Source organism: Gasterosteus aculeatus, chromosome 1 (assembly GCF_964276395.1).
Source record: "Gasterosteus aculeatus chromosome 1, fGasAcu3.hap1.1, whole genome shotgun sequence".
Taxonomy (NCBI): domain Eukaryota; kingdom Metazoa; phylum Chordata; class Actinopteri; order Perciformes; family Gasterosteidae; genus Gasterosteus; species Gasterosteus aculeatus.
In genome coordinates, this window is record NC_135688.1 from 28,777,991 (window position 1) to 28,794,776 (window position 16,786).

The window sequence follows — 16,786 nt, forward strand, 5'->3', positions numbered from 1 at the left end:
ATAACAATAGCTTTTGATCATAAAGGGCTTACATGAAATCCATTACTGTGGAGGCTTACTGCCTTTAGTTCGGCGTGTCCTACAATACCGTGGATTCAACTGCGTCACGTGTTGATGCCGTTGGTCTCCATAGGAAAACCTGGTGTGTGTGTGTGTGTGTGTGTGTGTGTGTGCGCGCGCGCTCCATCCATCCACACACACACAGAACATGTGATGCCAATTATTGACTCGACGTGTTGGGAGCTGTCCATGGTGCTGAAATGACTCGCGCTCGCCTGAGGTTTTTAACTCTTTGCTGCCAGCCGCACTGTATAACTGCAGTGACAGTTTTCACACTGCGGGGAGCCTCGTGCAATCATCTACCAAACGCATAAAACTATATCGATGTATCAAAGCCATGTCCCGGGACCTGGTGCTGAGCAGATACGCTGGTCCGTGCAAAAAAGTGCCCGAGCGCTTAATTGTTCAAATGACACTGTGTGTGGAAAACAGACGGTTGTGTTTGATACTTTAAAAGTCCACTGTGTAATACCAAAAGGTGAATATGTGACAAGTGTGTAAAGCAATAAAAGCTGAACGTGCCTATAAAAACCCGGTTGTTTATATTCAGTCCCGCTTCAAGTCATATGCGTTTCCGATACCAGTGGAATCAGTGGTTTTCCCGCCAGCAGTCGTTCTGGGCCGCTCAGGTTCCCAGTGTGTGTGATTAGAGATGCGGTTGCGTCACTGCGTCGGCACCCGGGACAGATGACTGGCACAGATGTAGAGTCAAGCCACCCACAACAAAAACGGAAATTAACTTTCTTGTTTTTCTTCAAAATAAAAGAAAGGCTGTGCGCAAAAAAGTTGAATTCCAACTCCCAACAGGTTTTGGCAAATAGTTTCTCCTTTCGTTTACGGGGTGATGTGCTGGTCTGCTGTATGGGGTCATTACTCCTGATGCAAACAGTTTGAATGATGCATTGTCTTGTTTCTTGCTTCAATGGGCTGCTGCAAACAATAAGAACCAGCAAAAATAACCAACAATAAGGGCTTCTGGCCTGATTCTTGAGATGTTTTGCCGGTTACCATGCAGGAGGTAAGATGAAAATAATGCTGTCAAGTAAAAATTGGTATTTCAACCAAATCGTGTAGTCCTATTGTGAGAAAAACACTGAAGCCAAAGCGTTCTTCGGACAATGCACGCTTGTTGTTTTCCGATTGAACAGACTCTATCTTCTAATTAGAGCTTCCCCTATTCCCACTTAACGCAGTCCAACGTCGCAACGGGTTCGTAGAGGTCTTATTTTGAAAGGATCTAGCGGAAGTGACCGTGGTCATCCCGTGCCGCCTCGCGCGCGCTGCTCCTGGCGCAGACGCGGATCAGCAGTCGGCTCTGGCAGGACGGCCGAGTCCGAATGTGCCGCTCTGCGCTGACGTCTTTCACTGAAAAGGTGTCGTTTTGCACGCGAGCTGTGCCACGGGTGTGACATCACCACGGGGGGGGGAAAAAAGCGAGGCGTGAATGATTTAGGAAATAATCTCATTGGTTGCAAGCGCACGGTGAGACGGGCTCAAGTTTGACAAGTGGGGACCCCCCCTTCGGGTGCGGGACGAGGCCAGTCCAGAGAGCCCGATAGGAGAGCCGCGCGTTTTAAAGTGAGCCGGCAGGATGAGCGGAGGCGAAGGGGAGCGCGACACCACGTCACCGGCGTGATCCCCGGTCTCCAAACCATGGAGGAGAAGTTCAACAGACTCATGTTCATCCCCGTCGCGGCGGTGCTCTTCCTGATGATCGGCTACCAGTACGTGTGCCCGGCGGACAGGAACACCTGCCACCTCCGAGGCGCTGACAGGGGGCTTTACCAGCGCTACGCGTCCGGTTTCGAGTTAGTTTTCACGGAGCCGGAGGCGGACGAGGACCTGCCCTCCAGAATCACCTCCAAATTTAACTTCACGGCGCGAGACCTGGACCGGCACGTCGACTTCAACATCCGGGGAGACGACGTGATGGTGTTCCTCCACATCCAGAAGACCGGCGGCACGACGTTCGGCCGGCACCTGGTGAAGAACATCCAGCTGGAGCGGCCGTGCGACTGCATGTCCGGCCAGAGGAAGTGCACCTGTCACCGGCCCGGCAGAGCCGAGTCGTGGCTCTTCTCCCGGTTCTCCACCGGCTGGAGCTGCGGGCTGCACGCCGACTGGACCGAGCTCACCAGCTGCGTGCCCGTGGTGATGAACAAGCGGGACAAGAAGAGTGCCCAAAAGAACAAAAGGTGAGAGGATACCAATGGATCTCAACTCATTAACTTGTTCATATTTTCACGAGAGGATCCACTTATTCAGTTTGAAGACATTCACTCAACTCATTTAGTCACTAACTCACCCGTTCATTTCTGTCATTCACTTTCCTGCCACAGATCATTTTTCCAATAGTCCATATTAAGTCACTCCCTCCCTCCTATTCCCTCCTTCACCTCACCTTTACCCTGCTTCAGGTATTCACTTGCACATCTCCTCACTCACTCACTTATTCAGTGATTCAATCACCCTTATTCATTCACACTTTGCTCACTCCCTATTTAGCAACCTGTTTACTCACTTTCTCATTCCCTCACTCAATCTTATCCACTTACTCAATTGTCCACTCATTTGAGTTCGTTCACTCCTTCATTTACACTCATTCCCCGACTCCCTTACTTAATCACCCCCCCCCCCCCCCCTTTGTGTGCTTGTTTTGGTGTTTACTGACAAACACGGTGTTGTTAACATGGAGTCATTCATCCAATCATCAATTCACTCACTCGGTTGATTAACAACTAAATAAATGAGGCAGATTAACAAAACAAAACGACTGAGCAGTATTTAGTCATAAAGACGAGGTCATGACACAGAATCCTGAGTGTAATTCAAACGGCCGGTCGTTAATTGGTTGGTCTATGAACAGAGAGGGAACCGACATCCGTTTCCCTCAATTTATGGGCGAAACCCGTGAGGCGTCGGTCGATTAGAGCCGCTGAGCTCCTTCCTGGAGGCAAGTCAAAGGCTAACCGGACTGTTCTCTCTCTTCTCTCACCGTTCTCTCCCCGGCTCTCCATTTGGGTCTGTTCTTATTGGCGTGCGCGGCGGCCAGAGCCTCTGACACGCCCATGAGCAACACGGATCGCCAACACCCCTCCCTCCCCCCAGTCCGTGTCCTGTAATTACAGAACCAATACAGCCAAGCTTATTGGAGTAAATCACTTAAGCAGACAGGGTCCTCTGAGGTGTGCCGGCCAATCTGCCTTTGTACTTGGCCCAGAGAGCAAATCTCCGTATGCTAGCTAGTTAATTGGGGGGTAGGGGGGGGGGGGGGGGGTACCGTCCATTGGTTCTCCTCAGAGGCAGCCGTCCAACTTGCTTCAACCCCTATTTTTTGACACGGCGGCCTCGGAGGCTGCATCGGGCGAGTCATCAGCACTCCTGTCAACACCTGTCAGCTCGATACAGTCAAAACAACCCGCACGCGGCGACTTGAGCTCCGTTCTAGGCTGATTGCAGGGACGTTAGCTGGCTTCCATCTCTAAAGATGGGGACCAAATCTGGGCCTCGTGGTGGTTGTCCCCTCCAACCCCCCCCTGTTGGCGGTCGATTCTTGGGTGAATGCAAGTGTTCTTTAGAGGGGTCTGACCTTTATCTCCCCTAGTTTACTCACAGCAGCCGACGTGAGATGCTTCATCGATGCCTGCTGTGAAACACCATCTTTGCCTGGTCCGTCCAGGTCAGAGGTCAACGCGGCTCCCTGGGAGCTCCGGGGGTTCAGCCGGACGCTGAAAGAACAAAATGTTGCATCCGCTGCGATCAATTGCATTGATTCAGATGTTGGAACGTGCAGATTTTCTAAATGCAACGTTTTGCTCATGATCAGTATCGGGAAAGTTGCTCAGAAGGTATGAAAACAGTTTCACTCCTTTAAACAGTCATAATATTACTATTACCAAGGACTTCCGCTTGATATCTTGGAAATCATCACAGTGAGGTCTCGTGCGTCACATATGAGCAGATGCAGAGATATAATTATATACACACAAACATTTTTTTACAATCAAACACTTTACATAACAAGGCACTTGTAAGTGAAAAGTTAGTACAAAATGTAAACCACATGTCTCATATATATATATATATATATATATATATATATAAATAAAAATCACACACACACACACACATACAGCGATATCAGATTTGAGCCAAACGCACCATGAGTCATAACTCCCTTCCTACTCCGGAACTATGTCCAACGGGGTGAGTCACAAATAAGTTGCCGGCAACAAATCTGTCACATTAACATCTCATTTCTTCAGGGGTGATGCCTGCTTGATTTGTCCCCCCCGCACACAGAGGCTATCAGGGGGCCGTGGAATGGGCGAGGTACATAATGGAGACGCCGCATCAGGCGTTGCCCTCCTCGTCCTGAAGCGCGGCAATGAAATTACACGGCAGCGACTCAATCAATGAGTTACACGTTTGGGTTTCCGAACACAAAAGGCCCTCGTCCCCCGTCACGTTGGGCAATGAGCCCCCTCACTGATTGCCTGTGACGCGCGGGATGAGTTTGTCCCGGCTCAACGCAACATTTATTAATGTGCCTCTGTAAGATCCCGCCGCTGTGGTAGATTTGTTTTGATTCGACCCTTTCTTAAAGAAGTTAAGATAGATTAGTTCTTCCATTAGAGGTACGCATGTGTAACTATAATCCCGTTCTACTGTACTTGGTACCAGAAGTCCAGGCATAATCATCTCGTTTTCTATGCTGGTAAAAAGCACTCACAACATTGAGCGTCCTAGTCGGATTGCAAAACACAATCCAAATCAGTAATGGAAGGGATCAAACATCAGGGGGATTGACGACGACCACCTCAAGGCAACGTCCTGCAGGGCGCCATATTTTGCAGAGAGATTGATCTCATCTTTTCTGCGACTTAAAATGATTCTTCCCCTTCAGTCAAGTCAATATTCTCTTTTGTTCGAGATAAAGCAGTTCGGGTTTTGTTAAATCATGCTAGAAAAAGAGGACACGTTTGTTATAAATAGAATTTTGGCTAAACGAAGCAGTGAAATGAAACATGACCAAAAGTTGTTCGGTGTACACTCACACACACACACACACTACATCTCAGTTGAACCAAAATGTCCGTCGTCTTTCATGGTCAGCGTATCAGAGGCATATTCGTGTATATTTTGGGCAAATGTGTCACATTCCCCTTGATACTTCTCTTTAAATCCCGCCGTCGCTGTGCTCGTGGCTGGCTCCCCAATCGAAAAGTTTCTACAAGGTGCATAAGAATACAGGCTGAGAAAACGAGACATTGTGCACTAATTGGCTACTCGGTTACCAGACGGGTCGTCAAGGCAACCGGCTCTGGTTTTGTCCCAGCTCAGCTAGAGTCGCTTTATGGGAATCAGGGTCCAATCAGAGCAATCAGTTGAATTTAACGCTTGTGTATTCATACGTACAACCACGCTGAGATTTAAGACCTCGCCTCCTGTTGGGTTTTCCTTTGTTCGCGGCTTTCTTCATTCCCTTCCCCTTCAAAGGCGACATCTATCCGTCTGCCCGCCCTCTGTCTGGCAATTTCAACCCTAATATGCGAACCTTAGCGAGTCACACGTGGTCGCTTCGAGTTGTTTCGGGTAATCACGCCTCTAGTCAGGGGCTCCTTGCACTCGCATGGTGGCGGGCTACAAAATTGTGGAGCTGCGGCCGGGCGTCAAACCGGCTTCCATTGCCCTGCCAACGGACAGGCAAACCTCACACCAGCAGTCACAGAGCGTAAACCTTATTACTGACCTCATTACTTCAGATTAGAGCAACGAATGCAGACCGGCCGGCCGGCGGACAGATCAGCCAGAGTATAATTAGTTTACTGTTAAGGTGGTTTTAGCCATTCGTTTGGTGATGCCCCTCGATTACTGGTGATAATGACACTAAAGGCATTCAGATGGGCAGGAAGTTCACAAGGTTTAGTACTTAAACAGTGATTGTTGAGAGAGACGTTTTTATCTAAATGCAGTTTGAGATGTGGGATTGTTCGTTTTGCTTCCGCTAAACCACGCTTCGCTATTTCACTGAAATATGTGGAGAAAAACACCCGGATTTCAAGTTGACATTAATCTCAGTCAGTTTAAATCCTCAACCAAAGCGCAGAGATTTCAGATTCTGTACATTACTGCTGGAATGTGTTCAGCTTGAAACGGAGTGCATTGCTTAAAGCGCTCTAGGCGAAATACTGCCCTTTTACTGTCAACCTTGTTTTTGACTACAGTGTCCCTCTCGAGGCTTACACGCCTCGTTAATTCAAGGTGCTGACAGCTTCGCATTGCTGGAAAAAAAAAGAAACTCAGCCTGACAAGAGCGCTGATTGACAAAAATAGTGACCTTCAGTCGCCAGAAGTCACACAAACTGCTCCCAGTGGATCAGCCGTGCCTTAAAAAGTGAGACTGTGGGACCTCTAAGAGATGAAAAAGCACATTTTTCCTCCTGCTAATGAAAAGTTGCGTTGACAGTCGGTGAAACGCACACTTGCTCAATTTAAACCCCCCCAGGGTTTTGCTGCTGCAGCTCGAGTCGGCCTGGCATGGTCGGTAAAGGTCCGCAACTACCCATTGTAGCAATGGCCCATTTATCCAGAAATACCTACTTATTAAATTAAACCACACAGCTAATTGTTCAATTACTAAGCATTTAGCAATTTCCTGTAAAACAATGCCAACAACTGGTCTTGGTTTGTGGGAACAAAAGAGGGGCAGAAGTTCTAATACTGGCGGTGGGATTCTGTGCATTTAAGCAGACGGTCTGCGTTTCACTCCGGTTCGGATTCGTCATTTCTCGTGGGTGGAAACGAAGCACAATACCTGACACCAATGTAATATTTTTAACAAAGGGTGACTGCACGGGTCTTTTGGGAGCGGTAATGTATAAACTAAAGTATAAAAGTCTCTTTGGGTTCCATTTGTTGTAGTTTTCGTCAACACTTCCTTACACAACGCCGGCCTGCTCCTGCGGAGGAGGCCGAGGCGGCGACATCAACGGGCGGCTAACGAGGTACAGATATTACGTGTTTGCCTATTCGCACTCATGACTCAGCATATCGTCCTCACCAGCCTGTAGAGAACATCTGGACAAAAATATCGTCAATTTACATGACTTGACATATTGTGATTTATTGACCTTGATCACCGTTCTTGCAGCAGGATAGTTTTTATATTGGTAAGTAGGAACGACACAGGGCTGAATGACCTCTAAACTGGCTGTGGAGGGAGGCAATTATTCAGGTTTATACAGACGTGGCTGCGAGCCGTGGGTTGTATTGGCACTTTAAAATTGTCTCGTCTTCAGGCTTATTAGCTGTGCAGTGTTAGTCAATTCAGACGTAAAGATGAAGCTCATCATACTCTAAAATTGCGAGCTATTCACTTTCTACCCGAGAAGTAGATGCTAAATGTGAAGCTAAAGCTAGCAGACGGTTAGCATACAGTGACAACAGGACGCAGCGGGCCGGGTCAATTTCATCCATTATTTTGCTTTCAAACGGCAGACGTGTCTGCACATGGGTGTGAATTCAACAATGAGCCGATGAGCATTGATTATACTTTGCTCTGCCGGCATTGGTGGATTTTTAAGTTCTGTTTACAGATGTGTTGAAACGTATACAGTTGCTGAGGTCTTGTGGGAAGATCCTCCCAGTAAGGTTCCCTGGTTAACACATTTTGCAGGTACATGCAACAAACACTGCAGATATGTATTTAAGTTAAAACACCAAAAGCTAATTATTAGCTAATAGCTAATTATTGTGCAATGAACTAGTTTTATTCCAATGGGCCAGTGACACTGCAGCAACAGCTAATTGGATATTTACGGCATCCGGAAGATTACCAGCATCAGGTTTTTTTTAATATTCTTACAATTCTATTTTTACGCTAATACTGTATGTAATACCACTGTGTAGTGAAAAAGAGCCTTCATTTGATTTAAAGTAAGGTGCATCCGGTTATCATTTTGTTATATTGACAATCGACTGCTGTCAAAATATTGTTTGTTACTTATTAGTTACGCAAAATCAAAATGACTCGAGAAACCCTCTCATAAATAATTACGTACCTCCATATTATGGGTATAAAATGATCATATTAGGGGTATTGTTACATTATTCTATATATAACTATCTAAGAAATATAAGGGGGGGGGGGTGGAAGTGTTCCCGGAGGAAAGCTTCATTATGAAACGTTTTAATTCACAGAGCTGGATTTATAATCATCATTATTAATTTTCATGGTTGTACGGTGGGATAAAGGGTCACGTCTCCTGTGTGTTGTTTCTCTTAAACCAAAATCCTCAGACCCTTCCCGCCATGACAGAGAGCAGCTTGTGGTCTTCTTTTGAGAAATTCAGAGGATCTTGGTAATCTCCACACTCCTCAGGGGGATTAGGGGCAGTCGAAGACTGGTTTTATTATATGGGGGAGGAGGAGGAGGAAAGTGGGTGGGGGATTAATCCAGAACTTTATACGGAAACCTGTCGACTGGATTGGAGATTTCTTTTCACCAAAGCAGCATGTTTGTTAAAAAGAGAAGAAAAACCCCATCAGAGGGATGCGGATCTGACAGATCATTATGGGCCATCTATCGATCCATCGAACAGTCTGAAGGTAAATATGCAGGGCAGCAGGATCCAGCCTACTGTATCTGTAGTTGTTAAAGAGAGAATTTATCAGGAAGGTCCGTAAAGCATCAACTTTCAAAACAACTCATTGGCGCAAAGCAGCGCGTTTGAAGCAGCCTTCACATATTGCTTTAAAAAGTGGTTTGTTTGCCTTTCAGAAATCCCTCAGTAGTTTGTGTGGGTAGATGTGACCTTTGCAGAGCACAGTCTCCCGTTCATCCTTTCCATATCTACATGGGCCGAAAAGACTGGCCGACACCTCACAAAGCCGCAAAGATTAAGGTGTCAAGGAAAGGTTAATACACCAAAGCTTCTAAAGCTGCACATGGCACAAGGTTGCTGTGTGCGCGGACCAAGACTACGCACTTTTTCAGTAAATAAGTCAAATAAAAACAACCTGGGAAAATGCAGCCAGATGATAGCGGTTTTCACAGGAATGCAGATGGACGGTTCCGTCTCCTGGAAAGAGGGTTTCTGAGCAGGATCCTGGATCCTTTTAATTGAAGTCTACGTTGGCCTCCATCGCCACATCTTCACACCCTTGCCGCAGGGACACCTCCTGTTTCCGGAAGCGAGCTCGGTTCCCCTTCTCTCTGCGTCAGCCTCCCTGGGGCTTTCTTTTCTCCTTTCTATTTTTTTTTTTTATGGCCCAAAATAGCATCTCATATCTGCAGCCGATGAAGATCACAGTCTCCTTGCTCATCGGCCCTCTCCTCGCGCTCTGCGTGAAGTTATCTGCCAGGTGATCGTACCCACCGATACTCCCCAGGAGTGGGTTATCTCGTCGAGGCAATGATCCCCCCCAACGTGTGCTGTTGGGATCATGTTGGGCTGAAGGAGAGTGTTGTGTGTATCTGTGTGTGTGCGCTTGTCGGGCAGCGATCCCGCTGTGTCGCAGATGGGGACCAGGTTCATTTTTGTCCCTAATTGGCACACAGAGATTAAATTAGAACAGAGAGAGAATCAGAGGAGTGAAAATGGATCACGGCTGACCGCTTGTTCTGGAGACCGAAGTGATGAGATTCGGCTTCACTGCTGACGGCTTCCGCCTTAAGACTCAGCCCTGCTGCTCCTGGATCTGTACCCTCTGATACGCCGCTTTTCATCTAACGGCCAGCCTCGTTTACGGTTTTGAAGGAATTTGTGGCGCTCTGCTGTTTTGTAGCCCTTCCAATTTGTTACTCCTGCTCCTCTGTAATTACCGAATCCCCCACAGTGAAGTTTGCCCTGCTGAAAAAATCAGCACAGCGCTAATGTTTCATCTGCTTTTCCACAAAATCCTTTCTGGTCTGATGGTGGAAGAACCTCCCTGTAGAGGCTCATTCAACGCGCCCCTGCAAACATGGGCAAGATTTTCACTTTAGGGCTTAATGGGGTGAATTCTGATATGAAGCCAGTTATTTTAATATCATATATGTATAAACAAATAATACATCTAAATTAAAGTTGGGAAAAATAAATGTCCTAGGTCATTTATATTTAGGGTTAATTAAAATGATTAACTAAACTACATTTTTGACAATTTAATCCCACAATTGTGTTAACTTTTCCCCATGCGTATACGTCGTAAAAATATTTCACATACTGGTTGTTTTATGGCCGTATTAATTGGTTTGACATTACATTAAAAAAAAGGCAGTACGCTGTTTGGACAATATTACATTTTGTTCAATATTTTACATTACAGGTCATTTAGCTGACGCTTTTATCCAAAGCAACTTGCATTGTATTTTCAACCCACGGCTATTTACATTTTTGCCCTGGGAGCAATTAGGGGTTAGGTGTCTTGCTTAGGGACACTTCGACATGAGACTCAAACCACCAACCTTGCGGTTCCCAGCGCACCCGCTCTACTCCTGCACCACAACGAACCCAAATATTTAAGCAGTGGGTGAACTTGTAAGTTATGTTTTAACTACAGAAACACTGAGGACTGACGCATTGCATTTCAACCTGAAAACCAGCAGGGGTTATCTTTTCTATCCCGAGGCCGCGACCAACAACGTTTCTCAGAACCTTGAAACAAACGGCTGCATCTCAAAAGGCAGGATTTACCAACAGCGAAAGAGTTTCTCATTAAAATCCTTGAATTTATATTAATATATGTTGAGTGTTAAAACCGGCATAAATTGATTTTCAGGCCAAGCTGAAAACATTTCTCAACCTTTCTCATTAGCATATCCAGCAGACAGAGCAGCATTAGAATTTACCTGAATTATTCACTATTCACCCCTTCAGCTCTATTTTGGCCTGTGCCCATAATAGTTGACGGATAATAATTAATACTTGCAGTGAACAACCCATTATACACTAAACATCCATTGTTCATACAAGAATATCCTACGGAGCAGTTTTAAACATGTATACATGCCTTTCTTTTTATAAAATGACATTACATGCCGGATCATCTTCACCCGGTTCTTTCGGCCGCTCGTGGTTTGAGTAATCTTCAATTTGCCGTTATAAATGTGAACTAGCTACTAAGCAAAAAGGAGCTTTTTCCCCCTCCGATAGTAATTGAAACGGTGAATGCGGCGGTTGCGAGATCCCCGGTGGGCACAGAAACACCTGCGCGCCTCAGAGACTCATCAACACCCTGATTTCAGTGTTTGTTCTCAAACCGGCTCCTCCTCCCGACTCGGCTGACAGCGACACTCATTGGAACGCGGCCCTCTTCCAACGCTTAAAAAAAAAAAAAAGGCATTGCATTCTTTCAATTTAAAAAAATATAAAATAAGTAAGACTGTAATTGATCCCGATACTCGTCGTATGGCATCAAGGCTTCTATCATGCGCCTGACTGTGCCCTTGATGGTAGAGAGTGAATTAACAAGGCAGGTATTGATCGTTTGCTGCAAGTTTCCTCTGTAGCTTTTTGATCGTGATTTGAAGGAGGGAGAGAGTCTGGGCGAGCGACGGAGAAAGGCAACGATCAATAATGTTCTGTTCAGGTTTGCTGCGCGGAGAAAGGTGACACACTGCGAGAAGGTCACAAACGGAGCGTCGGACGGATCAGAAGCCCAATGCAACGAGCTGATTGAACGTTCCTTTCTGGAGCGAGCGAGGCGCACGGGCCCGCGGCCGTGGTTGGACAGGGAGCGTCCTGCGGGTGCCTTCGAATCTCCCTGGGAACATTACATTTTGGTGCAATCGATCTCCCCCCAACGTGTCCCCCAATTTGTCCCCTTCAGTTCTGAACGACTTAAAAAAGGCATTTAGTGCATTGGATAAGAGCTCACGCGTGGAAAAAACCTGGGCTGAATGACAGATGATGTCCATGAGATGGAGGGCTGGTTTTAGCTCGGCTAACATCGAACACGCCATCCACTTCGCTTTTCAAGACAGACAGAAACGTTCTTCGCCGGGCCGGAAAATAACAATAATGGAAAACACAATGTTCATGTAACCACAGACAACGAAAAGGGGGGCGGGGGTTAGCAGCTTACAGCTAATTGTTTTGGTATATCGTCGCCACTCATATTGCTTTTCAGCAGACGGACAGAGTTGGCAACGAGTGAACACAGTGGACCCTTTAGCAGCCAAAAAGCTTCACGGCACAATTAGGGGAGACCAAAACGATATTCATCACACAACCCGGAGAGACAAGGAAATGCTGGATGTGTAAAAACTTTAAAAAGGGAATGAGATGTCGGTGTCGTTGCCAGCATATTGTCCGTCCCAAGTGGACGAAAAACCCAATTACAGGTCTTAAGAAGACGTCAAGTTTCCGGGTCGAATTTTTCGATTGAAAATCCATTTTTGAACGAGAATGAATGGATCAAATTATGGTACCACTTCCTGTTTCCTGCATGATAAACCCGCAGCCACTCGACGGGTAATTACTCCTGACCTTCACAATCTGAACCCGGCCTCTGTCCCTGACACGAGTAAGACGAGAGCTTTGACATTTGCTGCACTTTGTCAATAGGTCACGAGGAAAACGCAGCAGTGGAGAGCCGGGCGTTCTGTGGACATTTATCGATCCGGGCTGTCTTTCGCGGTCAAACGTACGGATGGATGTTAGGCACGGGAGGAGGAGGAGGAGGAGGAGACAGAAACACTTGTCCAGGAAGTACAACAGAGGGGCCTCTTTGAGAGGCGCTCGAGGTGGTGCGTGTCCATCCATCTAGCGCTGTCCGCTCAACCCGGCGAGGATGGCGAGTAATTCACTTACGTTGCACCGTGGAAGGCCATTATCTCTGGGCGGCGGGCCTGTCTGCGGGTGCGTTCCGCCATGATATCATCACGCCACTCACTTAAGTACACATCAATCCTGATTGATATCTGCCCCCGGGCAATAAGTGCTAAACCGTGACGCTTTTAGGGCCGTGCACTCTCTGCCCAGTAACAACAGCTCTCTTGATCTAATGGTCTCAGTTTAGCAAATCGAGACAGTTGAAGCTGTTCCTGTTGTAAACGCTCCCGTCTTCACATCAAATATACGGCCATTTGCAGAGCGCGTCACGTTGGCTTGACGTACCTTTAATCGCCACTAGTGAGTCCTCATGACGTCCGTTCCTTTTCTTTGCTAAAAAAAATGAAATCCAAAGAAGTTGTCAATAAAAGGGAAACCGCAAAGGGTCTCTAACGAGGACTTAAATACGCAGATTAAGATGAAATATGTAAAGTAGAATCACAACTTACTGCAAAAGGAGGGTGACAACAGGCAGGTAGTCAGAAGAAGGCAGGTCGGGAACATGGCAACAAACGACCAGAGGCCCACCAGGTGCACTGGGGGCTGACGAGGGAACGCGGAGCAGGTGTGCCGGTCGGCGGCTTTGGTGTGTGATCGTAAAGCATTTAGCCAAATGCAAAGGACAACAATAGATGTCCTTATAAGGACTAACAGGATGGACATAAACCTTTGCACTTCACACTTTGCCATAAACTTAGCAAATACTATAACTTTATTTTCCCCCCATGTTGTTTTTTTACATGATTACATGATGATGAAGTCATTTTAGTCTGGGCTGGTATTGGATGATAAATAAAGCTATTTGTATGTAGATTTCTGACCGATTTGCTCAATGTTAATTTCTACCTACCCCTCTATCACTAACTTTATTAGACATAAATCAGAAAACTACTTGCCTAAAATATAGATTCGTTCTAGCCCTTTTATCAGGAATCAGGAAACATTTATTGCCAAAATATGTCAAACATACAAGGGATTTTTGTTGGTTGGTGCGTGACAGTAGAAATAGTTTGACTTCATGACTTTTGGCCAGCAGAAGAAAAGTGGCATTTCTTGGTGAAATGAAACCCTCAGGTAGGGCTGGGCCGTATACCGATATAAGAGTTACCTACCGTACCGTATGAATTTCAACAAACAACTGACGTTGCTCTTTGGCAAGAGCAGACACAACAAGCTAACTAGCTAACGAGCTAACACGCTAACAAGCTAAGGAGCCGGCCAGTTGCGAGCAAGTTGGCCAGCGAGCGGTGAACAGCTGTTCAGGCAGCCCGCGGCCTTTTTAGGGTCAATTAATATGTGTAATACCGCCACATACCGGCTGCTGTCAGTCTTTCTAAATACCGTGATATGGATTTTTGGCCTTCAGCCCCAAGTACACCAAACTTTCTCCACACACACACACACATATCTGGAGCCCATCCAGCTCACAGCAGCGTTTGACGCTCTTCTAGGACAAGTCCACCGAGACGATGACTCACAAGCAGAGAATTTACTGCTACAGGTATTCCAAGAAGGGGAAGGAGGACAACACATACGTACGACAATTGTATATCGAAGAACAAGGGGAACCGTTCGCTCTTGTAAAAGGGTTCAAAACAGAATGTTCCAGGAGCGGCGTCGCTTCTAACAAGTCCTTTCGTGTGAATTCTTTATTTGACCGTTGAATCAAGGTTCCAAGAAGATGAACTACAGCCTTGAGGAAAGAAATTAAAGTGTTCATCCTTTCTATCTGGTCTGGGCCCTACATCGCGAGGTCACAGCGACAACAGCAGGAAGAACATTTTCGATTTCCCTTTTATCTTCGAAAAAAGGTAGAAATTCTTCCCAGCAGTGACTCCTTCCGTCACCTCGCTGCCACGCCGGTCATCTCTGCGCTCAATAGATAACAGCCGTGTTTGTTGGTTGAAAGGTCTTATTTTCCCTTTTATTTGCGCAGCCGAGTTACAGCTATTTCCTTTTAAGCGTCTCTCGTAGCGGATCAGAGAAACGCAAAGGGTAGCCTGAGACGGGGGGGAAAAAGTCATTACCAGCGCCTCGGTACGTTGGAGTGAGAAAAACAAAATTAATCACACATCGGCAAGATATTAAATACTAACTATACCTGCTGGGTTTTCCATGCTTTCTATGTTCTTGAACAACCCCGGACACAATCAATGATGTTTTTCATTTAAACACTAATCACACTCTCGGTGCACCTCGTATGCTCGGGGTATCTCGGCCCTCAAACGTTACTCAAAATGCAGCTGCGGGCGACTGGTGGTTCGTCGAAGTCGGCTCCTCTGTTCAATGCGTTTCCCCTCTCGTTAAGATGATGGCACAGGGTCTGTTTGGGATGCAATCGAAATCTATTTATGTAACGTGATAACGTGAGAAAGTGGATGTGTAGCCTCTTGCTTCGTCAAACCTTTGCGGCCGCAATATAGATCCCAGGAAGTCACCCGTCCCTTTCTCCCTCGTCTCCGCAGGAACTTCTACTACATCACCATGCTGCGCGACCCCGTGTCGCGCTACCTCAGCGAGTGGAAGCACGTGCAGCGCGGCGCCACCTGGAAAACCGCCCTCCACATGTGCGATGGCCGCGCGGCCACCGAGGACGAGCTCCCCGCCTGCTACAGCGGCGAGGACTGGACCGGCGTGCCCCTGGCCGACTTCATGAGCTGCCCCTCCAACCTCGCCAACAACCGGCAGGTGCGCATGCTGGCCGACCTCAGCCTGGTGGGCTGCTACAACATGTCGTCGGTGAGCGAGCTGGAGCGGGGCCGCGCGCTGCTCGCCAGCGCCAAGGCCAACCTTCGCAACATGGTCTTCTACGGCCTGACGGAGTTCCAGCGCAAGACGCAGTACCTGTTCGAGCGGACGTTCGGCCTGCGCTTCATCCGCGCCTTCACGCAGATCAACAGCACGCGCGCCGCCAGCGTGGGCATCAGCGAGAAGGTGCGCTGGCGCATCGAAGGCCTGAACGCCCTCGACGTGGAGCTGTACGAGTACGCCAAGGAGCTGTTCCTCCGGCGCTACCAGCACAACCGCCAGCGGCAGCACCTGGAGGAGCGCGAGAGGAGGTGGCGGGAGAGGCAGCAGAGGCAGCGGCTGCACAGGACCTACCTGGCGGCGCTGTGGCGACTAGGTGGCGGCGGCTGGTGGGGGGAGGAGGAGCAGGTGAAGCTAGAGGAGGTAGCCACGACGGAGGACTACAGCAGCCAGGTGGTGAGGTGGTGAGGAGGGATACCCGAAAAGGACGGAGCGCCGTTTGACCCCTCGCGCTTTCTGCTCCCCTCTGCTTTGACGCTAAAGAAGAAAGCTCGCGGCCTCGTGGCCTCGCGGCCGTTTGGCGGACTGCCGGATGGTGTCTTACTATTTATGATGGATGTATTTGTCATGGCAACGTTCGATATTTATTTCTCCTTTCTTATGGGACATTTTCTGCAACGCGGTTGTGACTTGTATTTTTCTTTATTGGTTGAGCCTTGAATGTTCTTTAATTTCGCTCACGGTTAAAATTTGAAAATAATTAAGTAAACGACACGAGGACGGCCAATTTTAAACGCGGTGAAAGACCCTGAGAGGACCCCTGTGTGTCGTATTTGTGACCTAGCGCCTTGTTGATCAGTGAAATCTCGTAGTGACTCTGTGGTGTTCGGCTTCGTAAGAATATCAAAGCACAAACTTGGATAAATAGTCTGCGGTGTGTGTTTCTGTTTCGTTTTGACTGACTTAAAGGCAATTTCTCGCAGGAAATCTGTTCAATAAAATTTTTAAAAATGCAGCATCTTGTGATGTTGTAAATTTGTCCTCAATGGACTCTCTCTCTCTCTCTCTCTCTCTCTGCCAACTTCTTCCTGGTCCACTCGCGGACGGACAGACAGACTCGCCTTTTCCTCCCACATCGCAGAGAGGCAGCATTGGCCTTT

The 16,786-nt window shown here is 47.4% G+C and overlaps 2 protein-coding genes across 5 annotated transcripts in view; one reads left to right on the plus strand and one right to left on the minus strand.

The window, feature by feature from the left end:
- The window catches only part of dzip1 (DAZ interacting zinc finger protein 1), a 42,093-nt gene extending 26,339 nt beyond the window's left edge, over nucleotides 1–15,754 (minus strand). For 2 of the 4 annotated variants that reach the window (XM_078101921.1, XM_078101920.1), the window contains exons 1-3: nucleotides 13,328–15,754; nucleotides 13,164–13,211; nucleotides 3,674–3,788 (exon numbers count right to left, since the gene is read on the minus strand). In XM_078101921.1, coding sequence (XP_077958047.1) covers nucleotides 3,674–3,697 — 24 coding nt within the window. In that variant the 5' untranslated portion in view covers nucleotides 3,698–3,788; nucleotides 13,164–13,211; nucleotides 13,328–15,754. Of the gene's footprint in view, nucleotides 1–3,673; nucleotides 3,789–13,163 lie in introns of all 4 variants that reach the window. The other 2 variants (XM_078101926.1, XM_078101959.1) reach the window with 2 other exon arrangements.
- Nucleotides 1,334–16,641, plus strand: LOC120820771 (heparan-sulfate 6-O-sulfotransferase 3-B). The gene is made up of 2 exons (XM_040178915.2): nucleotides 1,334–2,255; nucleotides 15,344–16,641. Exons 1-2 carry the CDS (start codon nucleotides 1,714–1,716, stop codon nucleotides 16,092–16,094), a joined length of 1,293 nt encoding a protein of 430 aa, XP_040034849.1. The 5' UTR covers nucleotides 1,334–1,713; the 3' UTR covers nucleotides 16,095–16,641.
- Nucleotides 16,642–16,786: the final 145 nt, after the last annotated feature.

What these genes read in the sequence shown, in the direction of transcription:
- LOC120820771 (XM_040178915.2), top strand. Translation starts at nt 1,714, where the DNA reads ATGGAGGAGAAGTTCAACAGACTCATGTTCATCCCCGTCGCGGCGGTG. An exon ending in AGTGCCCAAAAGAACAAAAG is followed by an intron (nt 2,256 to 15,343) that starts GTGAGAGGATAC and finishes TCGTCTCCGCAG; the next exon opens with GAACTTCTACTACATCACCA.